At 64.7% G+C, this 27961-nt stretch overlaps 10 protein-coding genes across 10 annotated transcripts; 2 read left to right on the top strand and 8 right to left on the bottom strand.

Moving 5' to 3' along the window:
- Positions 1-582: 582 nt before the first annotated feature.
- PFL1_03377 (uncharacterized protein) lies at positions 583-2733 on the bottom strand (the record flags this gene model as incomplete). The annotated part of the gene is made up of 2 exons (XM_007880894.1): positions 583-604; positions 779-2733. 2 exons carry the CDS (start codon positions 2731-2733, stop codon positions 583-585), a joined length of 1977 nt encoding a protein of 658 aa, XP_007879085.1.
- A 1953-nt stretch (positions 2734-4686) lies between these two features.
- PFL1_03376 (uncharacterized protein) lies at positions 4687-6718 on the bottom strand (the record flags this gene model as incomplete). The annotated part of the gene is made up of 2 exons (XM_007880893.1): positions 4687-5756; positions 6088-6718. The coding sequence occupies 2 exons, from the start codon at positions 6716-6718 to the stop codon at positions 4687-4689; spliced, it is 1701 nt and encodes a 566-aa protein (XP_007879084.1).
- A 962-nt stretch (positions 6719-7680) lies between these two features.
- PFL1_03375 (uncharacterized protein) lies at positions 7681-9312 on the top strand (the record flags this gene model as incomplete). The annotated part of the gene is made up of 1 exon (XM_007880892.1): positions 7681-9312. One exon carries the CDS (start codon positions 7681-7683, stop codon positions 9310-9312), a length of 1632 nt encoding a protein of 543 aa, XP_007879083.1.
- Positions 9313-9597: 285 nt separating this feature from the next.
- PFL1_03374 (uncharacterized protein) lies at positions 9598-10713 on the bottom strand (the record flags this gene model as incomplete). The annotated part of the gene is made up of 4 exons (XM_007880891.1): positions 9598-9868; positions 9980-10190; positions 10352-10532; positions 10630-10713. 4 exons carry the CDS (start codon positions 10711-10713, stop codon positions 9598-9600), a joined length of 747 nt encoding a protein of 248 aa, XP_007879082.1.
- A 609-nt stretch (positions 10714-11322) lies between these two features.
- On the bottom strand, positions 11323-16437 carry PFL1_03373 (uncharacterized protein; the record flags this gene model as incomplete). Its single annotated transcript, XM_007880890.1, has 2 exons — positions 11323-14790; positions 14908-16437. The coding sequence occupies 2 exons, from the start codon at positions 16435-16437 to the stop codon at positions 11323-11325; spliced, it is 4998 nt and encodes a 1665-aa protein (XP_007879081.1).
- A 1369-nt stretch (positions 16438-17806) lies between these two features.
- Positions 17807-20047, bottom strand: PFL1_03372 (uncharacterized protein; the record flags this gene model as incomplete). Its single annotated transcript, XM_007880889.1, has 2 exons — positions 17807-19303; positions 19421-20047. 2 exons carry the CDS (start codon positions 20045-20047, stop codon positions 17807-17809), a joined length of 2124 nt encoding a protein of 707 aa, XP_007879080.1.
- Positions 20048-20587: 540 nt separating this feature from the next.
- PFL1_03371 (uncharacterized protein) lies at positions 20588-22000 on the bottom strand (the record flags this gene model as incomplete). The annotated part of the gene is made up of 3 exons (XM_007880888.1): positions 20588-20648; positions 20750-20776; positions 20874-22000. The coding sequence occupies 3 exons, from the start codon at positions 21998-22000 to the stop codon at positions 20588-20590; spliced, it is 1215 nt and encodes a 404-aa protein (XP_007879079.1).
- A 509-nt stretch (positions 22001-22509) lies between these two features.
- Positions 22510-24072, top strand: PFL1_03370 (uncharacterized protein; the record flags this gene model as incomplete). The annotated part of the gene is made up of 2 exons (XM_007880887.1): positions 22510-23662; positions 23744-24072. 2 exons carry the CDS (start codon positions 22510-22512, stop codon positions 24070-24072), a joined length of 1482 nt encoding a protein of 493 aa, XP_007879078.1.
- A 104-nt stretch (positions 24073-24176) lies between these two features.
- Positions 24177-25319, bottom strand: PFL1_03369 (uncharacterized protein; the record flags this gene model as incomplete). Its single annotated transcript, XM_007880886.1, has 2 exons — positions 24177-25134; positions 25246-25319. 2 exons carry the CDS (start codon positions 25317-25319, stop codon positions 24177-24179), a joined length of 1032 nt encoding a protein of 343 aa, XP_007879077.1.
- A 736-nt stretch (positions 25320-26055) lies between these two features.
- PFL1_03368 (uncharacterized protein) lies at positions 26056-26853 on the bottom strand (the record flags this gene model as incomplete). Its single annotated transcript, XM_007880885.1, has 1 exon — positions 26056-26853. One exon carries the CDS (start codon positions 26851-26853, stop codon positions 26056-26058), a length of 798 nt encoding a protein of 265 aa, XP_007879076.1.
- Between the last annotated feature and the right edge of the window lie 1108 nt (positions 26854-27961).

Below are 27961 nucleotides of genomic sequence, written 5' to 3'. Positions count from 1 at the left end.
GAGCGGCTGCGAAGGAAGTCGGGCACGTCGAGGGTGAGAGTGCTTATGGCGCGGCAGGTAAGGAGCCAGGGAGGGAGGAGAAGAGATGATGGAGGTCCGAGACCAAGGTATAGGGGCCGACGCCACAGAGCAGAGGACTGGGCGGTTGGGCGGGGACGAGGGTGGGCGGAAGGTCGCCAGGCCGGTCTTGGGCGCGTCGAGGTGGTAGGCGGCGTCTGGGGGTCCTAGTCTAGGCAGGCAGGGTCCTCGACCCTGGCGGGCTTGGTGTGGCCTGGCCTGGCCACACCGTTACGGACCTCTCGCCGGGTGGGCGCGCCCAGCTGCGTCGATCTAGTGTGGAGGACCGAAGGCGGCGATACAGAGCCAGGCAGCAGGTGCAGGCTAGGGTCTGGGACCCGGCACTACTCCACCAGGCCTCGGCTGACTCATCAAGGCCGCGACGCCCAGGCAGGGCCAGATCGACCAGATCGGTCGCGACGACCGACTGGCAGGCCGGGCCTGACCAGCAGCTGGCCTGCAAGCAGGCACACACACACTCTGTACGCACGACGATGCTGGCGCTGCTTCCCGACTGACTTCCTCTTACCTGCCAGAATCGCTCAGCCTGGCCCCGGTCAAAGCGACGGCGGCCATCAGCCGTTCGCCACGCATCGTTGCTTGGCGACATACAGAGAGGCCGGAGATGCTCGTGCTGACGCCCAACATGGCGTCGGCGTCGATGCTCGAAATGGACAGGAACGGGCGGAGCGACTTCATTTGCTATTCACGCGTCTTCGACTCCCATTCTTCCCGACGGACTTCCGCCACCAAGTTGCCGCCAATGCCGCCGTTCGCCTCCTTGGTGCTCCCCGGCGCAGCACAGTCTGTGGCATGGTCTGCGCTCTTTGGGCCGATCGCGGCCGCCACTCTCTCGTGTCTGCGATCCGGTTTCGCAACAGACGGGACTGCTTCGCCGCCGCCGGTCGCGCGCGGCCTCGCCTTGGCTCGCTCAACGCCCGGTTGACGATCCTCCTTCCTGCCGACCTTTCGCCCTTGCGCTCGTCGTGACCCAAGTCGTCGAGATGCAGCGCCGATCAACGACTTTTGAGCAAGACCCGGAGCTACTGCTCGCAGCGATGCGAGGCGTCGCGCCTCTTTCTTGAGCGACCCGTCGACCAGCTCCAGGATCAGCTCAATGACGCCGCGGCGGAAGCGACGCATGGCCACCTTCTCTCGCAGCGGTGTCAGCCTCTTGACCTTGCGGGCGCGCGCCAGATTTTGCCGTGCCAGATCCAGGGCGCTTTCGAGCTCTTGCCGGTCGAGTGGCCGCTGCAGCGTCGACCCGCTCAAGCGAGGACCGACGTGACGCGGATGCCGGCGGCACTGCTTGTCGAGCCAGTTGACCGATCGTCCAATGAAGCCGACTAGCACATCGTCCGGCACCAATCCGCGGTCCAGCGCATGGGCCACCAGCTGCTGTGCTTCGAGGTAGGCGAAACCGCGCATCTGAACCTTGAAACGGCTTGACACGCTGTGCAGATCGCCGAGATCGACGCTGCGCTCGTGCACAGGGACGGGATGGCGCTGCGAATGGGCCGTCTCGATAATCTGCAGGATGGTCTCGTCGAGCTGGTAGCCGTTGCGCTTGAACTCGGATAGCTCTCGCAGCAGACGGCGATCATCGCCGTCGCGAGCGTAGGCGCGGATCAGCGCGGTGTGCAGCCGCACCGATGGCTTGATGCCGTAGATCCGGACGGCGTTCTCCTTGAGCTTCTGGGCGTCTGTGAGCCGCGAGACGGCAAGCAACCCTTCGACCAACGGCTCGACGTGCTTGACAGTGGGCTCGATTCCATGTTCAATCATCGAGCGCCAGAGCCGCTGAGCCGAGTCAAAGTCGTGGCGTAGCACTGCAAAAACGCGCATTCGCATCGCATACGCTGCACGCTCGAGTGGCTGATCAAGGTCCATGATGTCGTCGAGCGGCGCCAGAAGCTCGTGCTTGGCCAAAGGTGCTGTCGAGGGCTGCTGGGACGAAGCCGTTCCATCAGAGGCACTCGTGGACGTTGCCGCTTGCGGCTGTGACCCGAGTGGCGTGCTCATATCGCTTAGCGCCCAACGACGCATAGCCTCGGCCGTCTCGCGATCGGACTGGTCCGCCATCTGCGAGGCACGCGCTAGCACCTTTGGCTTCTGCAGGATCATCTTGTCCATCAGACCGAGGCGATCGAGGAACTCCGCGAGTTTGATGAGACGTCGGTTCCTGGGGCTGTCGCCGATGCCGACCCCACTCGTGTCTCCAGACTGCTGCATCTTCGGCAGGACACGTCGGAGCATGCGCAGCATGTCTGAAGTGTCCTTGTTGGCCGAGGATACGATCAGGCGGCAGAGACCGCTCCGGATGCGGCTGTTGACAGGCAGCTCGCGCGATAGCATGTCGAGCAGGATGGAGCGCGCCGATCGGACCGACCTCTGGCGAGCGGCGCTCTCGAGCAGAGCCTTGTAGTGCAGCGTTGAGACCGACGTCGGCGGCAGCTCGTCGCACACGTCCTTGGCGAGTGCCGGCAAAGCGTTCCTGGCTGGCATGAAGTTTGGCAGCTTGAGCGCGCGCGATGCAAACGCGGTGGCCTCATGCAGCTGGCCGCAGTTGGTGTAAGCCTGGATGACACCGGCAATGGCGCGCTGCAGCTGCTCCTCGCCATGGTCGCGGCGGTGGAAGTGCTTGAGCTCAAGCGGGCGTAGAGAACCGTCGTCCATATAAGTTGCCGTGGCGGCCGGGGATGACCGCGGAGTGCGGCGAGGTCTGGTCGCATGCGCTACGGGAGCATCGGGCTGGAGGAGAGGGGCGTTCGAAGATGCTGCCGAGCCTGAGCCTCCGAGGAAAGGTCTAGGGTCTGTCGACGTCGCGGCTGGCGGGGATGGCAAGAGTGGCGGCAGTGATGAAGACGCTGGAGGAGATGCTGAGCTGGATAGAGCTCCTGAGGGCGATCGCGCTGTTTTTGGTGCCGTTGAGGAAGAGGGCTGCGGCGGGAAGCGCAGGACTGACAGTGGTGGCGCGGCCGGCGTCTCCGAAAAGGCGGCGGTGCCTACTGTCGCCGCCGCCTCCGCCGGCGTCGTCGAGGACTCCGATGTATGTCGCTGCTCCTCTGCTCGGGCCTGGATTGCCCGTCGGAGGTGCTCAAGGCTCCTGACGGGTTGGCCCTCGCGCCCAAAGGCTTGCGCTTTCGACACATTGACGGCGAGCTTGGAGCTGCGTGAAGCGGCGCGAACGCCCGCAGACATCAAGGGTCGGTGCGCAAGGTCGCAGTGAGACGCCCCAGCTTGCGAGTGCAGAGTGGATGTAGGCGCGAAGAGGGATCGTGGGCCCAGGACATGGGGCGGGCGGCGTGTCCAGAGTGCCCTCACTAAGAGGGGCAGGGTAAGGATGGTGGAGGACGAGGGCAAAGAAGAGAAAGAGAGCTCGGCGTGGTTCAAGGACTTTTGGCCAGCATTGCCAGGCGCCGCAGACGGCAAATTCGAGCTCGGAAAACGGGTCTGGGCGGCGGGGCCAGGCTGGGGTCAACCAACTGCATGTGTGCGGGCTGGAGGGGGAGCCGCTGCATCACCTGGCCAGCCCTCACACCTACCTTTCCATCAGCACCTAGGGCTGCCTGCCACCTGCCTTGAATTGAGAGGCTGGCAGTTTGGAGAGAAGGAACAGGTGTTTGCTTGTTTGTGATGGCCACATACTGATGTTGGGGTCAGACCCTTTTGCACATGGCTGTGCATCAAGACGGGTCAGAGCCACAGATGCCCACATCACTCTGAGGGTTGGAGTCACTCTCTGCAGCCTTGAGGACCAAATGAGTGAGCAGCATGGGTGCATGCCCCTCATGAAGCATGCAAAGCCATGTTGACTGCACAGGCACCAGCAGGGACGAGGCTGGGCGGTCTGGGCGCCCAACACTGGGAAGCCCATGACCGCTCTTCCCTCCTCCTCACCATCACCACCTTTCACCACTCCACCCCCTCCCCTCTCTTCCGCCAGATGTGCTTCAAGACCATTGCCGCCGTCGGCGGTATCGTCGTCCTTGGCAGTACCGCCGCCTTCTTTTATCCTAAGCGTAAGTTCTAATCTCAGATCAGGCTCTGTATGCATGCAGCACTAACGCAATTCTCTCTCCTCACCTCCCCTTTTTCACAGAGTTCAAGAGCCTCATGATAATCTTGGGTTGCGTGAAGGCCGCCCTGCACGTTTGCTTGTCCTTTTGCAGTTTGTTGCAGCAGTGTGCAAGCAGGCAGCACAGAGGTCTGAGGAGCCAATCATGGGCCCAGTGTAGAGCCCTTGAGGAAGTTCAAAGGACTGTTGCAGGCTCTCTGATGTTCAAAGGACTGTTGCAAGCTCTCTGGGATGTTCAAAGGACTGTTGCAAACCCTCTGCAAATGCAACATCAACGACCAGACCCGAGCTGTTGAAGGTGGGAGGTGCACGCACGGTCAGCCACTTCCCGGCTGCCCGAGTCAAAAATCCAGCTCGAACCACCGCCATCCCTTTGTGCGTCTTGAAGGCGGGCGGCACAAGGACAGAGGAACACACACGGTGCTGTGGGTATACATCTTGTATTCCTCGTATGGCACTGATGCGCAAACAGGTCAACAGGGGGGGATATCTACAGCAAACACGCAAAGCCGGCGATGAGGCCGGAGACCACAGGGCGCTGCGCAAGGCCCTCAGACCGAGATGGTCTTGAACAGGTTGAAACCGTCGAGGCTGGTGGTGGTGAGCATGCCGGTGATCTGGGGGTGCCAGTGCACCTCCTTGATGTCGTGGGATCCGTGGTGGCAGAAGAGGAGCTGGGAGGGCACGTCCTGGCCGTCGGGGCCCTTGAGGGCGCCCTGGCCATCGGCCTCTTCGTCATCCTGCTCGACGCTGAGGTCCCACAGCGTGACCTGGTCGTCGCGACCCGATGCGGCAAAGATGCTGTCCTCGGTCGGATGCCACTCGATGCTCGAGATGGGCGCCGTGTGCCACTGAAAGCCGGCCACGGGGCTCGGGCGAGCGGGTGCGGGAGCGCCGCCAGCTCCCGTCGACGACTTGAAAGTGCGCATGTCCCAGACGTTGATGCCGCCCTCGTCGCCGCCCGAGGCCAGCAGGTAGTCGGTGCCCCGGTTCCAGGAGATGACGTTGACGTCCTCGGGGTGGGCGTCCTCGACGGCAATGACGCTCTTGCGGCTCTTGACGCGGACGTCCCAGATGCGGATGCTGCGATCCGCCGAGCACGAGGCAAAGACGGTCGGCTCCGACGGCGACCACTGCAGGTCCTCGACCGAGGACGTGTGCGAGGCGAATGGCGTGGCGTTGGTGACGAAGCCGGCGTTGCTGCTCGTCGTGAGGTAGATCTTGCTGTGGATGTCGCCCGTCAGCAGGCGAAGGCTGCTTGCCTTGCCTGTGGCGCCACCGCCACCGCCCAGGCCGGCCCAGTCCATGGCGTAGCCCTCGACGCCGCGGTGCGCGTCAACAACAAACATCGGCGCATTGACCTTGCGCTTGTCGTAGGTGGTGCCGGGTCGATCGAGGGCGTTGTAGAGCGGTCGGACGTCGAAGATCTGCACCTTGCCGGTCTCGTTCCAGACGGCGACGGGATACGGGTCCAGGCATGCCTCCGAGTCGGCCGTTGGCGTGGCAACCGGAGCAGCTCGGACGCGGTTGATCCCGCCGACGACAGGGATGGAGCGATACTCGAGGATGGCGTCGTCGTCGAGGCCATCGTCATCGTCATCGTCCTCGTCGTCGGATAGGTCTGAGTGCGGTGCAAGACAAGGACGAGGGGGAAAATGGCGAAAGAGTAAGTTTTCCTTCAACAAGGCTGTCCGGCGGTGTACAGGCCTCCGATGTCCCGCCCTCTCCGTTGCCTCAGCCTCGGATGGTGTCGTGCGTGGCTCAGAGGTGTGTAATTAGGTAGCGAGATATTTTCGGCATCGAGCGATTCGAGGACCACCGAGGTGATCGCCCGAGGCTCATACAGCCAAATGCCTCAAACATCATTGCGACGACACGACAGAGGCCGAGGCGGAGGAGGATGGACGGTGGGCGGGCAGGGCGTGGCGATGCGGCGCGGCTGGAACACTCACTGTCGTCGCCCTGGGTCTTGTGGAGGCTCGAGGCCTTCATGACCATGATCTCGTTGTTCTTGGCGATGTCGGCCTGAGTGCCAGCGACAAAGTAGGACGTGTGCGGGAAGCCTTGGCGATCGCTGCCCAGGTGGTCGCGGAGATGGTCGAATGAGAGGCAGGGCCAGGTCACGTTGAGCTTGTGGAGCATCTCGTAGGCCGACTGGTCCGCCTCGAGCGTCTGACCCTCTTCGAGCTTGTTTACGCCGGGAATGTAGGCTTGGACCTCGGCCGCGGCGGCGGCCTTGTCGGCGGTGCCATCTTCTTCCTCGTCGGCCCTTCTGATCTTGCCGTCGGTCCTGACGCCATCGATCTCCATCTCCTCGCCGCCATCCTCGTCGTCGGACGCGTTATCGGAGTCGTCGTCGTCGTCGTTGCGTGCATTATGGTCGACCTCCTCGTCCTCGAACTCGTCCTCGAACTGATCCTCGAACTCGCCCATCTCGTCAGTGTCGGCCGCTGTCCTCGGTGGCTGGGTGCCGTCTTGGGTGGTGCGTTGTCGTTGCGCCGACGCCGAGGGGGACTGATCCGACACAGGGTTGACGCCCGCCTCGCGGGACTGAGGGCCGGGGGAGGAAGGGCGCTTGGACATGATGGCTGATTGTGTGGGGGTGAGGAATTGTGCGGCTTGAGGGGGTGATGCTCGATCGGGACTGTGTATGGGCAGGACGGAAGAAGGCGGTGGTGGTCTTGAGCGTGGCTTGATGGGAATGAAACGACGACGGAAAGAGGAAGGTGATGCGGAGGAGGGATGCGAGACACGATACAATTACAGGATGCGACGGGAGGGAAGAGAGCACAGGAGTAGCGGTTGTGGTCGAGCCGGGAAAGGTGGTTGAGAGGGGGAGGGGAGAGAGATGGCCCTGGCGCGTGGCTTTTTGAGGGATGGGCCGCGAAGACGAAGATGGGGCAAAAAAAGACGTCGAGGGAAGAAGAAAAAAAATCCGGCCATGGCCATAGCCTCAGCTGCGGACGGCTGCTTTCGGCTCCGAAGCGGGGCGGGGTCGAGGACGAGCGTGACTGACAGGGTCCTCACCGCCGCGCCTTGTGTCTGCCTCGCCTCTCTGACGGGACCCCACTCGGCGCATGGAGCTGACCACAGACTGCAGGCTGCAGGCTGCAAGCGCCATGCCCGCGAAGAGGATGCCCTCTCCGCTGCAGATCTGCTCCATCCACCCACCCACCTACCCACCAAGCCTCCTCATCCTCGCTCTCGGTCCGTCCTAGCTCCCAGTTTGGTCGACGTCGCGGCACTCCATCACGGTGCTCGTCGGACCCCCGTCGTTGTTAAATACCGACTTGCCCTGAACGCTCTTCCACCGATCAAGTCCATCTTCTCGGAGATGCACCTGCTATCCTTTGCTCGCAATCCAGCCTACCCGCTCGTCGTCCCCACACCGTAAGGTAGGGGAAGCTCGCCACTCAAGCCCCCAGGAGCAAGCCATCGACATCTCCTCATCGGTACTTGAACCTCGAGCTCGCTCTTGACCCACGGACCAACCTGCAAGCGTCACCGTCCACCGACTGACGAGCTCAACCACACAACAAGGCGCCATGACAAGCTTGGTCTCGTTTATCGTGCTGACGGCCAGTATGGGCGTCGGCACCCTCGTCTGCGGCCTCATCCCGCTCTCGCTGCCTCTTTCGCGCAGGGCTCTCCGGATACTCGAGGTGTTCAGCGCCGGCCTACTCATTGGCGCGGCCGTCACCGTCGTCGTGCCGGAAGGCGCCAAGACGCTCTTCAATTCCGACAAAAAGGCGGCCAGCGCATCACGCTCTTTGGTCTTTCCGAAGGACGGCCTACCGATCCACGCCGAGACCGCTCCGGTCGCGGTTCTGGACCGTGTTGCTGCGTCCAGCGACGTCTCCGACTGGGCTTGGAGCTTCGTCAGTAAGCGGCAGGCCACTGACGAGCCCCACGGGCACGAACACGAAGGCAGCGAAGGCAGCGGAGATCACCATCACCACGACGACCACCATCAGAGCGCAGGCGCGGATTCGTCAGAGCACCTCCTCGGCACCAGTATCATCTGTGGCTTCCTCCTCATGTTCGTCATCGACCAGGCCGCCGCGAGCGCTCCGGCCCATCACGACCACGAGCACACGCTCCATTCCCACGCCCAAACGCCCGCGCCGACCCCATCAAGGCGACCCGAGGCACATCGACTCTCACGCTCTTTCCAGCAGCGGAGGCTCCAGCTGTTTGCGCAGGTCGCCGAGGAGCAAGCAGCCGGCCCCAATCGAGCCGCAGTCACTCTGGACGACAACGCCGAGCCGCGGCGGCAAGATCATCACGACGATTGGCCTCCGCACCGGGCCCATGGCCGCGACAGCCGCTCCAGCAGCAGCGACTTGGATTACCTGCCCGACGACTACGACGACGATCGCCACGTTGGGAGCCCTACCGCAGTATCATCAAAGTTCGACGAACGCGGTTGGTCAGCAGCGTCGCCAACGCCTGCTGGAGCGTCGCTTGTGCGGGCGGACTCATCGGCGCCGCTCCTGTCCCCTGCCCCGCCAAAGAGACGGCGCGGATCGCACGCAAGTGCGCACTCGGCGCGCTCCTCGCCAAGCACCTCTTCGGCCGCTGTGCCCCGCGACTCGTTCCGGCAGATGTTGACGACCCTCGTCGGCCTGTTGATCCACGCTTTCGCCGATGGCATCGCCATGGGCGCCAGCGCCGGCAGCGGCGACAGCTCGCTGACGCTCATCGTCTTCTTCGCCATCATGGTGCACAAGGCGCCGGCGTCGTTTGGGCTCTGCACGCTCCTCATCTCGCAGAGGCTGAGCCGCGCCGACATCCGCAAGGGCGTCGCCCTCTTCAGCCTGGCGGCGCCGCTGGGCGCAGTGACGACGTACGTCCTCATCTCGCTCCTCTTTGGCGGCTCGACGGGCGGCGGCATCGACTCGAAGCACATTGGGATAGCGCTGCTCTTCTCGGGCGGCACTTTTCTCTTTGTCGCCATGCACGCCGTCCTCGAGCTCGCCGGTCCCGATGCCGATCTCGAGCCGGTGAGCGATGGCACGGGCGACACCGAGGCGCAGCGCAACGGCACCGACGATGCGGTGGTGGAGCGAGAGGTGCTGGGCAAACTGGTGCGCATGGGCCTCGTGATTCTCGGAGCGTGGACGCCGAGGCTCCTGCAAAAGGTGGCAGCTGGACTGGGCGGCGGACATCATCACTAGGCCGAGGCCAGCCTTGCCGTTCATGAGGCAGCGTTGGCCTCTCGAGCTTCGCTCATATTGCACTACCCACATCCCCACTCTGCTCACCGCAAGGATCTTTATACCGTCGCACGCGGCCAGTGCGGGGGACTGTGAGGAGAGGCAGGCATTGGTGTGCATGTGCATCGGTGAAGGGAAACTTGCATTGCGGTGTCGTCTTCAGGGCGACGAGCTGCACAGACGAGAAGCCGCAGCCCGGAAGAGGCGCACGAGGGATACCTCGGACCCGAAGCGATGCAGCGGCCGTCAGAGCTCTGCGTTGGCAGCATCGTCGACGTGGGCCGCGCGCCTTCTTGCTCCAGGTCGTGCCTGGTCCCGAGATGCCGCCGATGTTGGCTCGGATCGCGACGCAGACGATGGCGATGGTGTCGGCTTTTCGGCATTCGCGGCTGCGGCGGCGCCTGTCTGTCCGCTGCCTTGCGCGGGTGTGACGATGACGGGCTCGACCTGCTTGACAGGCAAGAGGCTCTTGAGCGACGAGAGGATCGAGATGAGCGCCCGAGTGCAGACCATTTGCCTGTTGTCGGGCATGGCGGCGAGCGTCGTTGGAGATTCAGAGGGGCACACATGGACGGAGAGAGTCAGCCAGGGCCAGGGACAGCGGGCGCGCGTCGTCGCAAGGACGTACCACATCGTACTGCTGATGGAGCCGGCCGGGGCACGAGGAAGGCTGAGAAACCATCCAAGCGGTCCGAACCACAGACCGGCCGGGGGGATCCAGAAGATGGGCGTCTTGCTGTAGTAGCTCGTCACGAGGAAGGGGAGCACGGTGGTGAGACCGAACATGAGCGCCTTGAAGAGGAGCGAGAAGGTGGTGCGCGAGCTCGACAGCGTGCCATCTGCCGATGCAAGTGTCGGAGGAGAGGGCCGAGCGGGTCAGCATGCACCCAGCAAGCCAGCAGCATGACGAGAGGAGGCAGACGCGCCGGGCGTCGACCTTTTGGCGCTCTCAGGGAGTCCGTTGGGGCCGAAGGGTAAGACGGCAGCACGGAGCACTCACTCGTCTTTTCGAGGTCCTGCAGGCCCTTGTCGACCTTGCGGCGAAGCTTGGCCCACTTTGCAAACTCATCCTGGCTGCTCGTCTTGGCGAGCTGCTGCTTGTTGGTGAACACTTCGGTGCGCAGCCTGCGCTGCTCTGCGAGGGTGCTGCGATGAAGGATACGGACGTAGATTGCGTAGGTCTGAATGCGCGGGTAGAAGACGATTCCAACAGGATGTCAGCCTAGGTGGCGAGCTTGCATGGCGCGCGCGGGCGAGGGGGGCAGTGAAGCGACTCACGACTTCCTGTAGCCTTTCCTTGCCCAGCACCGAAATCGACTGGACAAAGAGGACGGCGACGAGGATGACGAGGGCGGGGTGCATGGCGGCTTCCGACGCGTGGCGCGACGTTTTGTGGCGCCGTTGTGGTTGTCGTTGCGAGTGGCAACAGACGGTAGAAGGGGAAGGGAGAGTGCCGGAGAGTGCGGCACCAGCGAGGAGAGGCGAGGGTGATGGGAGTCGGGGCTAGGAAGAACGGGCAGGGCAGCCAGCGAACCAAACGCGGGTCGCAACCAGCAGCCCGAGCTGGCCAGGCCCAGAGCCAGAGGCAGCCTTAGCTTGAGACAGGCCAGCCGCCCAGCCAGCGCGCTGTCGGCCGACTCCCGCCCCCCAAGCCCCTCCCTCCCTCCACTTTTACCAGGGCAGGCGCGCAGCCAGGCCAGGCGACACGCCCTGCCAGCCCTGGCCTGGCCATCCTGGCCTAACAGACGACGGCGATCGCGCACGAGAGAGAACAGGACGAGTTATAAGGCAGCACAAGATGCAGGGCAACGGTGGAAGCAATAAGGAGCGAATCGGAGCATCTCGAGCCTGGGTATCTGAAAGGTCAAACAAGGAGAGGAGGCGGCTCCCCCAACGGGGCGCCGCAGCTGGCCGCGGACTGGTACTGGTGGCAACCTCAATGCTGGTTCGCCCGAAGCGGCTCTGGGACGCCTACTTGCGCCCAAACAGCGACGGCAGCCGGAAGCGCGAGCTGGCCGAGCTCATGACGCTGCGCGTTTCGAGCTTCTTCTGGCGCTCGTCGAAGCTCGTCTCCTTGTCAAAGGTCGTCGCCGGTCCCTTGCGCTTGCCGCCAAACGACGGCAGCCTCGACGAAGACTGGCGCTGCTGCTGCTGCGCGCCCAGGCTGCCGAGCACATCCTCCGACTGCCACTCGGGCATGCGGCTCGCGAGCAGCTCGCAGAAGAGCGGCAGCACTTTGCGCGTGTGCTTGAGCGTCGGAGGCGCCACATTGGTCGGCACCTTCGCCACGCGCAGCTCGCCCGCCTCGGCCTCAGCAGGCAGGTGCTGGTTGAGCGGATCCATCCCGGCGAAAAAGGCCCACGGGAAGTCGTACTTTTCGGTGCCGCGCACGCCGTCGGCACAGTTGCCGTCGTCGAGCTCGAGGCCCGACTCTTCGAGCAGGTCGCGCATCATGCCGTCGAGGTCCTCGAGCTCCTTGCGCAGCCCCGCTGCGGCGTCCGGCGGCAGCTCAGCCTCGCACAGGCCGCTCGGCGAAGCAGCCTCGGGGCGAGCGAGGAGGTAGTTCTTCCGAGCCTCGAGCTCGTAGCGCACCTTGGACCACTTCGTGAACGCTGCTAGGCGGTCGATCTCGATGAGCACCTTCTTGACGTCGGCGTCGGTGAGGCGAGCGTCCTGGAGCAGCTCCTCAAAGTTGACCTCGAGGTTCGGCGCCGAACGGTCCGCCGGGTTGGCCGGGTCCGTGGTCGAGAGCGCCATGTAGTCGAGGCCCAGCTGGCACCAGTCCCACAGCGGCTTGGCGATCGAGGCGCACTCGTGGAAGAGAAAGTAGAGGGCCTGCTCGTGGCGCGCCGCCAGCGCGATCCACGCCTCGATGTGGTCGTCGCCGCGCTTCTTGACGTCAAGCAGGTCATCGATGAACTTTTGCAAGTCGCCCAGGCGCTCGCTCAGATTGGCCGTGGCGGCAATCGTACGGATGATCGGGTAGAAGACGGATTCGAGCGAGTCCTTGATAATGGCGGGAATCAAGCTGCCGCTGGCGAATTCGACGGCTTGCTCGCGGTCGCGGCGCTTGAGCGACTCGCGCAGCAGCAGCTTGAGCAGCGCAAACTTGCGCGCGCGCCCATGCTCGGCGCCCTGAGCACCCCAAGATGGCACCGGCGGGCGGTCGGCGCCGAGCGGCGTCGTCTCAGGGTAAGCCAGGCCTAGGTCGCCCCGGTAGGGCGAGAGGGTAAAGCAGCGCTGGAGCTCGAGGACATGGTCGCGCGCTTGCTGACCAAGGCGCGGCTCGGTCGGCGAGAGGAGGATCGTGGTGAGGACATCTTCTCCGCGCTTGAGCGCCGTGTCGCGCATCCGGCGCGCCTCGACGCGGTCGCCGCGGCGCACGTACTCCTCGACTTTGCGCGCGAGTTCCTCGTCGTCGATCTCCTTGCGGATCGGCGCGACAAACTCCTTCTGGATGTAGCTGGCATCCTTGCCGACGACGTACGAAAAGATCCGCTGTAGCAGCGACTTTGCGCCGCCCGGGCGCGCCAGCAGGAGCGAAAGGATGCCCGAGATCATTGTCTCGGCGTTGGCATACTTGAGCAGCTGCTTGGCACCCCAGTAGGGCGCGAGAGCGTGGATGCCCTTCACCATCTTGTAGAGCTCATCGGCGTTGGGTGCGGCGACGAAGAGAGCGTGGAAGATGTAGGCGGCGTGGATGCGCGCGAATTCGACCGAGTTCTTGTAGTGCGGCGGCAAGTTCTTGATGCTGCTGATGTCGAGGTAGGAGATCGCCTCCTCTAGACCCGTCTCACTCTCGATAATACTCTCCTTGAAGCCGCACCAATCCCGCCGCACCTTGCGCCAATCCTTGCCCGCCTCGCGCCACAGCCGGCCGCCTTCGCCCTCGAACAGGTTGTCGATGCGTTCCAACAGCTCCGGCTCGATGCGGATCGGCTTGTCGAGGCCGCGCTTGACGGTGCCCTTGCCCCACTGCTTGCCGACGCCCCATTTCTCGGAGCCGGGCTCGCCGACTCCCGGCCCGCGCAGCTCGCCCTCGCCCCGGACGCCAAAGCCGCGCGCAAAGAAGCTGCCAAGGTAGCGCGTCAGCGCGTACGAGTACAGGCGCCGCTTGGAGATCTCGCCGCGTTCGAGCGACGAGGAAAAGTTGCGCGCCGCCATTTCGTCGAAAAAGGGCTGGATCCGCTTCTGCCAGTACTTTTCCGGCGCTCGGTCGAGGCCGGGGAAGGTGTGAAGGTGGACGTGGAAGAGGTGTCGGAGAATGAGCGGCTCTTGGAGATCTTCCGTCTCCCGCATTGTGTCGTCGTTGGCATATGGGTCGCGCGCCGACCGCGCAAACTCGCCGTCCTCGGACTTGTCGAACGTCTTGACTCGAGCCAGCTTGGATCTCGTGCTCGAGAACGGATATCCGTACTCTGTCAGCGCACCGAGTTTCTCAAGCTCACTCCATTCGCTCTGCATCTGCAGCATCACCAGCGCTTTGAGGAGGTAATGGCGCTGCTGGGGCGTCAGCGGGCGCACAGACTCGCCGCGTGTAGCGGGGCCGCGGCCGCCGTGCGGCTTCCGCCGACTCTGCCTGCGTGCCTCTAGGCGTTCCTCTTTGGCGCGCTCGGCTTCGCGGATGGCCAAGAGTTTCTTGGCCTCGGCGTCTTCGCGTTCGCGGATCGCACGGTCACGCGCTTCGGACTTCTCCCGTTCCTTGCGCTCCATCGCCGAACGCCGGGCCTCTTTGGCCTCGAGCTTCTCTCGCTCTTTCGCATTTCGCGCTTGTTCGCGCTCTGCCTTCTTGGCCTCCCTGTCCTTGATGGCGGCGGCAGCGGCGGCTGCCGCGGCAGCCTCCTTGGCCTTTCGCTTTTCGTCCTTGCGCGCCGCCTTGGCTGCGATGAGGCGCTGCGACTCGGCTTCACGCTCGAGCTCGGCCTGCTCCACCCGCAGGCGCTCCTTTTCAGCCTCGGCTGCGAGTTTGCGCTGAGCGGCAGCATTCGGCGATTCGTGCGACTTGCGACCGTTGAGGGCTCCAGCGGCCAGCGCACCCGCAACCACGGCAGCCCCAGCTCCTGCCACGATAGCCGGGGCGGCACGCGCCTTGGACTGAGACGCTGGCGATACGGTAGGAGCCACCGCGGGAGCCGCTGGATCGTCCTCTTCGTCCGATGCCGAAGTCGATGTTCCGGAGTCCTCCTCGGATGAGCTTTCGGTGGATTCGCTCTCTTCCGACACCTCTTCCCCGCCATGCGCGTTTGCACTGGCGGCATGGGCATTGGTCGAGGCGGCCGCCGGTGCAGCAGCGAGCGCGCCCGCCAGAGCTGGGGCAGCTGCGGCTGTGGCCGTCCTGGCCGTACCATTTGCGTCCGACGTGGACGCGTCGCGAGTCGTTGGCTTCTTAATGTCAACTTCGTGGTCATCGTCCTCCTCCTCAGACGATGCAGACGAAGACTGTGAGACGAGAAGAGGTACGCAAGCGCGGTGTAATGCGTGAGCGTCAGCGTGCTCGATGCTCTTCGTTACGAAACGCGCCGTATGGCGAGCTGTTCCACTGCAGCCAAAACTAACCTGTCCGTCGCTCGAATCTTCTTCAGGAATGGCCGCAGGGAGCGAGGCAGGCGCCGCGCCTGCCGGAGCTGCCGTGCCAAGCACAATGGTGCTGAGCGCGTCGTCGTCGTGCACGTCGGGCGCCTCGTGCGCATCCTCGAGCAGCTCGCTGTCAATCGAGGAAACCGACGATCCCGAGTCCGAGTCCGGGTCGGACGGAGCAGCCGCGCCGATGGCGACGCCAGTTGCAGCAGCTGCGGCAGCGGCCGACGCCTTCTTGCTCCTGTCGTGTGGTGCGGCCGGCTTTGGAGCGTCAAGGATGGCGGCACCGCGGTTGCGTTCGAGCGATTCGAGTGTCTTCTGTCGCTCGCTGTTTCTCGAAGAGCCGGTCCTCTTGCTGGTAGCCCGTCCGAGGGACTCGTGCTCGTTTTTGGCGCTCGGCACGTCTCCGCTGAGCCACTGTGGGTGTGACTCGTCAAACACGCGCGAGCGTCGGACGCCGCCGACGAGGCCGAGTGCTTCTTTGGCTAGCCTCTCTTCCTCGGCGGGATCGACCTCGTCGATACGTGCGCCGCCGCGCTCCGAAGCGTCGGTCCGCTTGACGGTGTTATAGCGCGTGAGGCGACCCGATGGAGGCGGCGCCTGGCTCGGGCGTTGGAAGCTGGAGGACGACAGGACGCGGCTCAGGACGCTCCTGCGTTTGCTGCCCGCCCTCAGCTCGTGGTCGAGCAGGTCATCGCCACGTGCCTCTCGTCCGTAGGTGCTGGGACGTGTCGCAGCTGCATCGTGGGGGACCGATCGAGAGCGAGCGCGGGGAGCCGGCTCCTGGGCGTCTTCGTACGGCTCGAGGTCGCGTCCGTTGGCGCCCCGGCGAGATGCTGGGACCTTGGAGAAGCCGCGAGCGCCCGCCGGCGTGAGATCGTCGCTGTCTTCACCGCTTTCTTCGCGTTCAACTTCGTCACGAGGATCGCGGTCAAGCTGACGGTGAGGCCTGCGGTCCCTGGTCCTGTCCCTGTCCGAGTCGATGCGTCGATCGCGGTCGTAAGTAGACCTCTCTGCGCGGAGCGATGCAGGTGCATCAGCTTTTGCGCTCCGAGTCGGTCTGCGGTCACGTTCTCGTTCCGCGAAGAAGTCGTCGTTGGAGTAGGCGGGAGGGATGGCTGGCCTGCGGGCATCGAGGGTGCGGCTGCGATCAGCCTTGCGCGACGAGATGCTCTCGTGGCGGGTGCGGTAAGGCCTGCCGCTGGAATCGTAGTAGTCGCGATCGTAGTCTCGCTGATCTCGTTGGCGTCGGCGATCGGGATCGGTGTTGGCGTTGTATCTGCCGTTGGGCAATGCGGGTTCGCGGCCGTTGGGGTTGTAGGACTGGTTGTAGGAGCGCTCGCTGCGCTGGCGAGCATTGCTGCCGGCGCGAGATCGGCGAGTGCCTTGGGGGCGACCGGGGTCGTAGGTGGGGCTGGCAGGGGTAGGTATATCTTGTCTGGGGGGCAGGCCGATGGATGAGAGGATGCTCTCGCGATCCGGGGGAGGCCTGCGAAGACCGGGTGCCATCGTGAGAGGCGGTGCGCTCCTCTAAGGATGCGGCCGTAGGATGGAGAGGCTGGAAGGATGTGACGGGAAGGTAGCCAATCTGCTCGCGGAGAGGTTGGCCTGTGGTTGATCAAGGAGCGGACGAGCGGTGAAGGTGATGGCGTCGAGGAACAAAGCAGCTGCCGATGGGAGCAGGGGGATGGAGAGCCCACGAGAACCGAGCGCAGCGGGCGGGCACGCCTTTGCCCAGACAACTGCAGGCCAAACGCGGGGAGAGGGTAGGCCTGCCAGGCCAAGCCCACACAAGGCCGCAACGCACAGGCAGGTTGAATGGGCCCGGGTCCAGGGCAGAGGCCACACTACTCAGGCGGGCGCGCAGTCGGGCAGGCGGGCAAACGGGCAGGCAAGCAAACCAGCTGCTACACGGGGTGCCTAGCCTGGCTGCGGGCTGGGTCTCGTTTGGCCGAGCACCACGCCGCAAAGGGACGGCCAGCCGGCAGGCAGAAGCTGGGCCTGCTAGGTAGCTCGGTTGAAAGAGCAAGCAAGCAGCAAGCAAGCAGCGACGCGCGCGCGTGCTTGCTTGCCTGGGTGCGTGCGTTTCGCGCTGTGTGCGCCGCCTGGCCCCGCCCGGGCAGCCGAAAAGACAGCAGCCAGCCAACATCCGGCCTAGCTGGGCGGCACGCTCACATGCGGAAGAAGTCCCGCATGCATGCGAACAAAGCTGGCAGGCAAGCCGGCAGCCAGCCAGGCAGGCAAGCGAGCCTTGCTTGGTTGATCCTCATTCGGCCATCACCTCGTCGGCCGCCTGGGACACGCACACGGCTCAATGGCGCCCCACACCTGGCTTGCCCGCCTGCACCGTTCGTGGTGGTCGAGAAGCGCTGCGAGAGCCAGAATGTGAGAGAAAGCGGCGCGGGGCCTGCGGGGGAACGAATGAGAATCTGCCACACAACGGCCACAGGTGAAAGCGCGGAGATGGCAGCATGCATGCGCCTCGATGATCGCACGCCGTTTTCCGGTACGGTGCGCGTGTTCGTGTAGCGTGTGTGCAGCGCGTGCATCGTACACCTCTGCTCTGCCAAGCAGGCAGGCACGCACAGAGAGAGAGAGAGAGGGCGAGCTGCAACGAGGACCACCGGGATCGCGCTGCTCCTCGTCGGAGCGAGGCAGGCGACTGAACGCGGCGGCGGGGGCTCGAAAGGGATCACGGGAGATTCAGCCTGGATTCGCAAAGGTGAACAGGCAGAGCTACGGCGACATGGTACACGGAGACAGAGGACCGCATGCTGGACAGAGTGTAACGACGAGACACGACCAAAGAGAGAGAGAAGCGAGCGGGAACAAACAAGTGCGCAGAGCGGGGCGAGAGCGAGAGCCGCGGCCGACGTCGTCAAGCCCGGCCGGCCGCCTTGGCCTTGACCTGCTTCTTGCCCGCCTTGTCGAGCGCCTTCTTCTTCTGCTCGAGCTTGGTCTTCTCCTCGCTCCGCTTGTTGGCGCTGTAGCTGAGCTTGTTGTACAGCTTGCGGCTGCGGTTGCTCATCATCATCTGCGCCATCTCCTTGGCCTCGTCGTCCTCGCTCTTGCCTCCCTGCCGGCCGCTGCGGGCACCGCCGCCGACCGCCTTGGCCTGCTTCCTGGCCGCCTTGATGGCCGCCTCGTGCTTGGTCCGCACCTCGTCCAGCGCATCCTCGCCGCCGACGGCTTCGGCCTCGAGCTCGGCAGCGTCCAGCAGTCCCGCCGATGCCGCGTCAAGAGGGTCGGCCAGCAGCGCAGCCAGCGCGGGCCGCTTCGACACGTCCACCGAGGCGGCCTTGGCCTTGACCTTGGCCTTGTCCTTGCCCTGGACCGCGCTCTTGCCGTCTGCATCGGCCTCGTCCTCGTCCTCGTCGACCATCGATCCGTCCCCGTCGTCGACATCCGCGTCCTCATCGCTGCTGTCGTCGTCGGACCCCTGCTCCTGCTCGTCCTCGATGCCGAGCTCGGCCCGCGCCTCGGCAGGGACGTACCCGCCACGGCGGGCCACCTCTGCCGAGTCGACAAAGGGACTCAGGTGCGGCGGCAGCGTCTGCCCCGGTCCATAGGGCTCGGTCGGCAGCAGGCGGCGCGCGTTGGCGCAGTCGACGATCCACTGCGGCTGAACGAACACCCGAGCGCCGCCGTACTTCTTCCGGCCGTTGGCCGGGATCGGCCGGTCAACGATGTGGTGGGTGATCCGCGCGTCGGTTTCGCTCACAGCGCTGCCGGCGCCCGCCACCTCGTCCCACCCCACCTTGGCCGCCGAGGCGCCAAACGACTTGAGGACGAACTCGAGGATGGGCCGCGGGCATTCGCGCGAGATGTAGAAGGTATACGGCGTGAAGAGCGTCGTTGCTGCCCCATCACCCTCGGCTGATGCCGCCTGGATCTCGGCCAGCGTCGTGAGGCCGGCCCCGGACTGCTCCTGGTCGTCGGCCGTCTTGGACGGCTGCTCGACGAAGCGCTCGTCGGCCTCGTCGCCGGCCGTGGTCGAGGCCTCGGCGCCGACGGTGTCGTCCTCCTGCACCTCGGACATCGCGTCCGCGCCGCCTGCCGCCGCTCCGCTGCGGCTGATCTCGCGGATCTGCTTCTTGATGACCTTCTGCGACAGCTTCTTGGCAGCCTCCTGGCCGCTGCCGCTGGCCGACGCCGAAGCATCGCCGCTGGCATTCTCGCCCCGCAGCACGGCGGCGCTGGCAGCGTCGAGCGTCAGGGCGCCCACGCCCGCACCCGCCGCGTCCTTGTCCTGATCAAACTTTGGCGGGTAGACGAGGTTCTCGTCGGTGTACAGCTTGAACAAGACGAAGCCAAGCAGCGTCTGGTACAGCTCCAGGAAGGTCATCATGATCCTGAAGTCGATGTCCGAAGGGATCTGTGCGTCGGTGCGAGGGTAGGTGCAAGTCCGCGGAAGATGAGGTGAGCGCGCTCATCGAGGGGAGAAGGGGAATCGTCCGGCCAGCTCTCCAGTTGGAAGACGACATGCACTCACGTTCTGGGTAAACATGTACGGGACGAGCCAGGTGATGGTCTGGCCGCGGACCTCGGCCTGGAAGTAGACGCCCTTGATGCTGAGGAAGACCTTTCGGAGAGCCTTTGCCTTCATGACGTAGAGCTGCCACTCTGCGCAGAGCCTGGCGCAGTTGGAGACGACATCGGCGTGCACACGCTCGCTCGCCGGCAGATTGGCAAACAGCGTAAGGAGCGAGAGGGCGTCGTCGATATCCTTGAGCGAGTCGTCGAAAGTGGGATAGCGCTCCTTGATGATGTGGTCGAGGCGGTAGACGGGCTTGTTGTCGTGGAGGTTCTTGGCCAGCTGCCACTCCTTGCGCCCGATGGCCTTGGAGAGCTTCTTGGCAAACGTCTTGTGCTCACGCAGCTTCTGGATGACGGGCTCGTGGGCCAGGTAGGCGATGTCCTTGGCGTAGAAGAAGGTCGTAGGCGCCGTCTTTCCCCGGTTGGCCTTCTTGACATTCTTGGGCTGGCGCGGGAAGATGCCCTTGAGGATGCAGAGCCTTCGAAAGTCGGCCAGCGTCACCTGCAGCTTCTTGAGCGCACGGTTACGGGTGATGTAGTTCTTGGCGGCGCCGGAGCGTCCCTTCTTGCGCATTCGGGCCATGGCGGGCGAGATTCGTGAGTGTGATGTGACGAAGGAGCGAGGGAACGACCGATCAGAGGGAGCAGAGGGTCTAGTTGCAGGTGAAGGAGGAGCAAGGCTGATGTGGTCGGTGGCCAACGCCGCTGCCCGGGCTGACTTTGGCCCTCGCCCCTGGCGGCGCAAATTTTTTGAGAAGCTCGCAGAATTCTCCTCGGGACTCGGAAGGCCCAGCGAAAAGGGTCGCGCGCTCCACACGGCGTACCTCACTCGAACACCCCGCGCTGCACGCCAGAAGACCGGCCAGGGGCAGGCCTGGCAGGCCTGACTTGCCAGGCCTGAGCTAGACGGCGTCAAGGCTCCGCGTGCACAACCTGCTCAGCACGGCCGCTCTCCGCCAGTGTCATCACCGCCGCCACCGCCGTCACCCCGTCTCCCCAGCCTTTCCGCTCGTCGTATCAAGGCAAAGGAGCGGCCTCATTCTTCGACGCTCTCCTGTTCTTCAACATGAGTCAACGCTGCTCGTCACCTTGCTCTGGTTTTCCGCTTCGCCACGAAGCCTGCTCAGTAGGATTTCGGCAGACCAAGCACCCGCTGTCCGAGGTAGTTCAGAATCATCTCGCGGCTGCAGAGCACAGAGAGGCAATCAGGACAGAGAAGAGAGGTCGCTTTCAGCCTTTTGCCATGTCGACGGTGGAAAGCGGACAAGGGCACAACGGGACCCACCTGACCGGCGCCAACCGTGGGACGAAGCTGAGATGGCGTCGCAAAAAGGGGGGAAGAGGAACGTCAGAGTGACAGGTGACGACGACCGGGCGATCTCGCGGCGCCCTGGCTGCGCATGGCTCACATCTCGCGGAGGTATCTCTCGACGTGGTACTCGCGCGCGTATCCCATTCCGCCCATGGTCATGACGGCCGTCTCGCAGGCCTCGTAGCCGGCCTCGGCGGCCATGTACTTTGCCGCATTGGCCTGGGCCCCAGCGTCGGCGGCGCGCTCGTCGTACATCCTGGCTGCGGCGTAGGTGAGGTGGCGGGCCGCTTCGAGCTTGGCCCACGCCTTGGCGAGCGGGTGCTGGATGGCCTGCATGGCTCCAATCGGCTTGCCAAAGACGACGCGGTCAGATGCGTACTGCACAGCCTTGCGGAGCGCCGCGTAGCCCGTCCCCAGCGCCTCTCCCGCCAGGAGGCATCGCTCGGCGTTCATGCCGTGGAGCACGTAGCGGAAGCCGTCGCCCTCGACGCCAATGAGATGCGAGGCCGGGACCTCGAAGTTGTCGAAAAAGACCTCGTTGGCGTCGACCGTGTTGCCGCCCATCTTTGCAATCTTGCGCATCTCGAGCCCGGGCAGAAGCCTGGACTCGTCCTCGGGCACGTGCGGCGTGTTGGGCCGGCGGCGCAGCGGGGCAAACAGCAGCGAGAGGCCGCCCGACCTCTTTTCTGCCGTCGCCTCGCCGGTGCGTACGAGGAGCACGCAGTGACTCGCCACCTGGGCGCTGCTTGTCCAGATCTTGCTGCCGTTGACGACGTAAACGTCGCCCCTGCGCTCGGCCTTTGTCGTTAGCTTGAGGGTCTCGAGGCCCGTGGTGGGCTCCGTGACGCCAAAGCAGCTGCGAATGCGGCCGTCGATCATCTGCGGGAGCCAGCTGCGCTTCTGCTCCTCTGAAGCGAACTCAATTAGGGGCATGAGCGGGTAGACGTTGGCGTGGATGCTCTGCGCGCCGGCGATGGAGGCGCCGCTCTCTGCAATGGTCTGTAGCATCACTGTGGCCTCGCTGATACCCAGACCGACGCCACCGAGCTCCGGGGGCATGCATATGCCTAGCCAGTTGCCCGCCGCGAGGGCGTCGTAGAGCTCGTGCGGGTAGGTCTGGCTCGCGTCGCGCTCGGCCCAGTAGGTGTCGGGGAACTTTGTGCAGAGGGCCGAGACTGCCTCTCGCACATCGCGCTGCGTCTCCGTCAAGCCGGCGGGCGACATGCCGGTGAAGGTCGAAGTGGACCGGCGCGGAGTAGAATGGAAACGGCACCGGTGAAGCGGCCCTGCTGGCATGCGCGGCGCCGGAGCAGGAGAGGGAGCGCCGGCTGCCATCGTCCTTGCGAGTGGCAAACACGCCCCCCGGGAGGTGCACGCGCTTGCGATTCGTATAGAGGCCATCGTTTCCTGAAGCGCCACCCGCGGCCCAGTCGGAGTGGTGGGGATGATGCCGGTGGTGTTGGGATGGTGGGTGACGGTCGGAGGCCAACGGACAGCAGGGCCCGGGCGGTGCTGCCACCTTTGACCTGTGTGCGGGGTAGACAGGCGGGCGCATAGGGTCTGGCAGGCCACACTGCGCTTTTACGCCGCCTCGCCTTCTTGCCATCTTCATCAGTTGTTGCGTACCGGCCCTCGCCGCCCATCGTCCGACCTTGCCTGCTTGCTTGCCCGAGCTTGGTTCTGCACCGCAGCTCCGCTCCTCCTCATCCTCCACCCTTCGTCGTCGCGATGCCATGGAAGCTCTGTCTTCCCCTGGTCGATCCGATCCCCAGCACTCGGTCGTAGGGCTCGGAAGCAACCTGTTTCGACAGATCCGCCAAGGCTGCAACCAGGACAAGGAGACGCTCGACCTGGATCACGACGCGGATGAGATCGTCATCGGCCCCGTCGCTTGCGTCGGCATTGACGCTCAACACCAAGCCATCCTCGGCGTCGTGGCCGCCAACTGGTCCCAAATCATATTCCGCTCCGCGCGTCCCGACTCGCTCATCGCCCGGGGTTACGACTACCAGTCCCTTCAACTACACCTCGACCGCATCTGTGCCCAGCCCTGCAACGACTCGAAGGACAGAACAGTGATAGCGTGGCTCGGCGAAGATGCCTTCACCGCTTACATCGATACCGATGGGCTGCTGCAACAGCTGGCCCCGGTGAGCAACGCAAGTGAGGGGCCACGTCGGATCCACGGCCTCGGCCCCTGGCGCACCGCGGCAATGGACAAGCGCGGAAGGATCGTGGCCATCGACCTTGCCGGCAACGCCTATCTCTTCGCCTCGGTTTCGGAGATGATGGCGGCGGCTAATGCTGTCGATTCCGCTGAACTTGAAGACCTCCAGCATCGCTACCGCTTCGCCTTCCCCGGCGCCCCAGATTCGCGGCCCGTCTTCACCGCAGTTGTCGCCGGCTGGGCACACTTCGTTCTCGTGGCCGATTCCGCCATCTGGCCTCTATGGGCGCTAGGGGACACGCGATTCGGAGTGGTGCCAATGCCACCTCGCCTCTCGACGGCAGCAAAGGGAGCTGCGGGCCGCCTTGACGGACGAGAGGAGCGTCCAGACGAGGAACTGCTGGTACCGCTCGAGTTCTTCTCTCGCTTCCGCGCCGGCTTTCCCACCTCGGTGGCGCAGGTCGCTTGCGGAGGCAGGCACGTCCTGGTCCGTACTGACAGCGGCGACGTCTACGGCTGGGGCTGGAACGGACAGGGTCAGATCTGTCGGCTCCAACAGCAGCCCGGCGGCGTCCACGACGAGGCCCTCACGCAGCCCGTCTTGGTCGAGCTGCCGGTGCAACGGGGCCAGGCGGAGCCCGTCATTGTCGACATTGCCTGCGGATCGGATCATTCGGTGCTCGTCGGTCAACACGGAGAGCTCTGGATCGCTGGCTCAAGTGGGTGGCGTCGTGGCGGACGCGGTAGAGTTGGGACCATGCTGACCAGCCACTGATCTTTTGTCCCGTCCCCGTTCACAGACGAGCATGGCCAGCTCGGCATGTCATGGCCGTCGAGGCAGAGCAGTCCGTCCGACGCAGACGAGTCGCTGCCAACCAGCCTGGACGCCGGCGAGCGAGCCTCCTCTGCTACACAATGGAGACCCTCGCAACATCGAGCGATCTCACAGACGGCAACTCAATGGCCATGCAGCGACGGCCCGATATCTCATCCAGCCTTCGGACCGCGGAGGCCATACGCAGCTCAGCACGCCATCTGCGGCGGCTGGAACACGGTCATTGATGTTGTTACCTCGACAGAGCCGGAACCGTGCAGCGCAAAGACGATGGCAGAACATGGACCGGCGTAGCATGTTGGCGGTTCGAACCATCTGTTGCGCCTCGGCCCGTTCCTGCGACGTGCGAGGAACGAGATCGCTCTTTCGAATTGAAAGCGGAGGCCCCGTGCTGGCGCTCAAACATCTGCCATCGAGACATCACCATCCCCAGGGCCTTGCCCGACTGTGTTCTCGGAGCCGACTTCTTGGACTCTTGCCTCGGTGTCCAGGATGTCGTCGGCGTGGCGCACGTCTGTGCCAGGTTCGATTGAGACGACGCCTCTCGTCTCGATGTCCTCGACCTTGGCATCGGCGGAGGGTGGAAGCGCAGCCTCCGCTTCTCGCTCCGTGTTGCCCTGCTCGCCTCCCGCCATCCTTGCGGCCGCTCCGCTACCGCTGCCACCGCTGTCATCGCCGTCTTCCGCCTGCGGCTGCTCTGTCGCAGCGGTCGCTTGATGATCCTCGTACGACAGGCCCGACGGCGGAGGATGGAGCTCGCCGGCGACCTGCGGGTGCGCCTGCGGGGTCTCGTCGCGGGACTGAGACTGGGATGGATCGAGAGACGACGGCGGCAAAGCCGATCCGGACGTGTCGGCCTCGGCCGCGGACGAGGCGGAGGGTGTGACGGTTCCCGAGACGGGGAGCGAGTCGATGCCCGAGATGTGTGGAGGGATCGCAGACGCAACTGTCGGGGCCGCCGCATGTGGTGCTGCCGACGAAGCCTCCCCAGAGTTCGCAGCCGTGGCATCTGTATCGGCAGCGGTGGAGAGAGCGGATGCGTCGACAGGAGGAGCGATGCTGCCCAAGCCGCCCGCCGCGCCGCCCGTCAAGCTGGCTGCGGTTTCGACCGGGGCTAGGGGCGCGGCCGCTGCCACAGTCACCGCGGGTGCCGATCCCGCGGCGACTGGGTCGAGGTCCATGGGCCCGGCATACTCCTGATCCTCTTCCTCGGGGAACTCGGCTGTGGCGTTGGTCTTGACCCACTTGAGGATCTTGAGGCCGCCGTCGTTTTTGGTGCTGCCTGAAGCGGCGGCTGCATCCGCCGCCACGCCGCCAGCCGACGACGCGGGCAGAACCCACTCCTGCCTCCAGACGCTGACGAGAGGCGAGCGTGATGGAAGGCGGGGGTGGTCGACTTGTCGACCGGGGTCAGTGGACTGAGCGCCCAAGCGATTCGACGACGGGCTGCGCGGGTCAATGACTCACGCTACAGGTTCCTTAACCGCCCTCCTCATCTCCTGCTCCAGCACGGGAATGTACCGTCCGCGAACGTGCGACATGGTGGCGGCCGATCAGAGATGTCGAAGGGTATGGGTTTCGGGTGCGTATGCGGGCACTGGTAGTAGCGTGCTTGCTTTGTCGGGGATGGTGGAAGAAGGCGAAGGCTTGCAGGCAAGGCACGCGCGCAGGGTTCTCCCTCCACGTCCCGTCCACGCTTTGCTCGACTTTCAGTCGCGTCGCTCCGCTCCCTCACATCAACAAGCGGAAACGGCAGGCTAGGCCGTGTACGAGCTTCAAGACGCCACGACGGCGACGACGATTCACAACCACCAGAGAGAGTTCGGCCGTATCCACAAAAGGCAGCACAGCTTGGTACGTCGACCCGCCACAGGAGCTTTCGATCCGTGCGGCCATTGAGCAGAAAAGGGATGCGCGCGCGGCAAGTCGACTCACGGGAGCCAGCCGAAAGACAGTCCGGCTCATGGTCCCCGAGATCCAACACCGTCAACTGGCATCGCAATGCGACAAGGTCAGCTAAGGGCGGGGCGACACTCTACTGTCAGTCAGAAGGCAGAACAGGTTTGCAGTGCGGAAGCGCGACGATTGTCCAGCGGCGCGTGCGTCAGCAGCGCCGTATGGCGCGCGACGTCAACGAAGTCGATGAAGTAATAGCTGAGGTACCGGAGCGACCGATAGCCGCAGCGAGGAGAAGAGAGTCATGGGGAGACGAGCAGCAGCAGCAAGAACCACCTATCTATCCCACGACCAAGGCGACCAAGACCGCCAGCCACTGCCTCAGAGCAGAGCAAGGGCTGCAACGCCAAAGACGGCGCTGCCCACAACGGCGGCAGCCGACGCAACCTTGAAGCTCGAAGAGGCCGACGAGGGCTGGTTGCCCGAGTTGAACTTGCTGAAGTCGATGCCGCTGCTGGTAGCGGTCGAGGCAGAGGCCGAGGCCGAGCCGGAGCGGGAGGCGGTCGAGGTAGGGGCAGCCGACGTGGGAGCAGCCGACGACGAGGCGGCCGAAGTAGAGGCGGCGGCGCCGCTGCTCGAGCTGGACGACCCGTCGGCGGCGCCGGCAGAGGGCACGGCGCCCTCGATGGCACCGGTGCCCCAGGGAATGGCGGGGCTGCCACCTTCGGGCTGGTTAGCCTCGGGCGGGTCGACAACCTTTCCGCTGGCGTCGGCGATGGCGAAGCGAGTGGTCCAGGTGGGCTCCTGGTCGTTGTGGGTAAACTGGAAGAAGTAGATCTTGGCGTTGGGGTTGACGGCGGGGGCGGTCCACTGCAGCTTTCCGCCGCCAGCGGCGGTGCCGTCGACCTTGGAGGCGATGGTAGCGAGCTCCGTCATGTGCTGGTTGCTGCCGGTCATGAACTTGATCTCCATGCTCTTCCAGGCGTCGTTGGTGGTGGGGGTCCACTGGATGAGGAGGGGCTGGCCCTCGTTGACCTGGTTGGGCGTGAGCGGGACGGGGGCGTCGCCAGCGGCCTGACGGGCGACAAATTTGGGATGCCTGCTTCCGGAAGACGAGGCGCTGACCGAGGCGAGGCCGGCGAGGGCAACGAGGGCCGACGAGAGACTGAAGAGCTGCATGCTGAAGCGCGGACAAGGAGCGAGAGTGGCGATTGCCGGTAGGGGATCGAAGCACGAGGTTGGCCGATGACGGGTATCGGGTCGAAAGGATGAAAACGAGCGACGGGGCGGAGGACGGGGTAGAGGACGAGTGGCGTGGGACGTGGAGAGAGAGAGGAAAGGGGGGTAAGGGACGGACAGGCTGTGCGGGTTCGCTTTAAGAAGTCCGACGAGGGGAAAGAGCGGGGCGGTAAGAAGAGGAGCGGCAAAGGAGTGTGGACGGTGAGGCCGTGGGTCCGTACGCTTTGCGATGGAGAGGGAGAGGGAGAGGAGCGAAGATGAGAGGGGGGGCGAGGATGGCGGAGGGTGGGTTGGAAGGGGGCGAAGGTGAAGGTGAAGCGGCACAGTACCTGTTTGAGGACCAAAAGAGGGGCTCAAGGCAGGCCGGGCGGGCGGCCAAGCGCACACACGCACGCCCTTCGGCACGCCAAGCAACACTCGACCGCACCCTCACTCGGCGGCGTGCCTTTGTCGTCGCCCGGCGACCCTCACAAAAACATTCACCCACACTTACCCCCTCCTAACTGTGGCTGCAGAGCCCACCGAGGGGTCGCTCCATCTCTGGCTCTCTGACTGCTTGTCGAGCACGGCGTACGTACAGAAGAGGCGGTACGTCTTGCATGGCGCCCCCGACTCCGAGATGATGTCCAACCGAGGTCAAATGGCCTCAGTAGTCGCAGTCGCATTCTTCGATGCAGATGCCGTGGCAGGCAAGCACGCTGGCACCGCGGGGGAGACGTCCGTGGATCGTCGTGGTTCCGGGGCACCGACGGCGCCGACGACGCCGGACGTACGTACGTACAGCTAGCAGAACGGCGGAACGACACATGGCCGCATCGAACCGAGTCGGCTTCGGACGTTCGTCGCCGCAGCCGCCGCCGCCGCCGCCGCCGTCGTCGTCGTCTGGAATCCGCGGCTGGAAGTTTCCCCTCCTCGGCGCAGGAGCGAAGCTGATCTGCAACCGAACCCCGGAGACCCGTGCCCGCCCCGCTCGCCAAGACGTACGCGGCCTTCATGTCCTCTATTGTGCGTCTGCGACTGAAGACTGGGTCGGCAACCCGTCGAGGGT

The sequence above is a fragment of the Pseudozyma flocculosa genome (genome assembly GCF_000417875.1).
Source record: "Pseudozyma flocculosa PF-1 unplaced genomic scaffold scaffold00010, whole genome shotgun sequence".
Taxonomy (NCBI): Eukaryota; Fungi; Basidiomycota; class Ustilaginomycetes; order Ustilaginales; family Ustilaginaceae; genus Pseudozyma; species Pseudozyma flocculosa.
The sequence above is the reverse complement of the archived record's forward strand: the minus strand, read 5'-3'. Positions and strand labels throughout refer to the sequence as shown.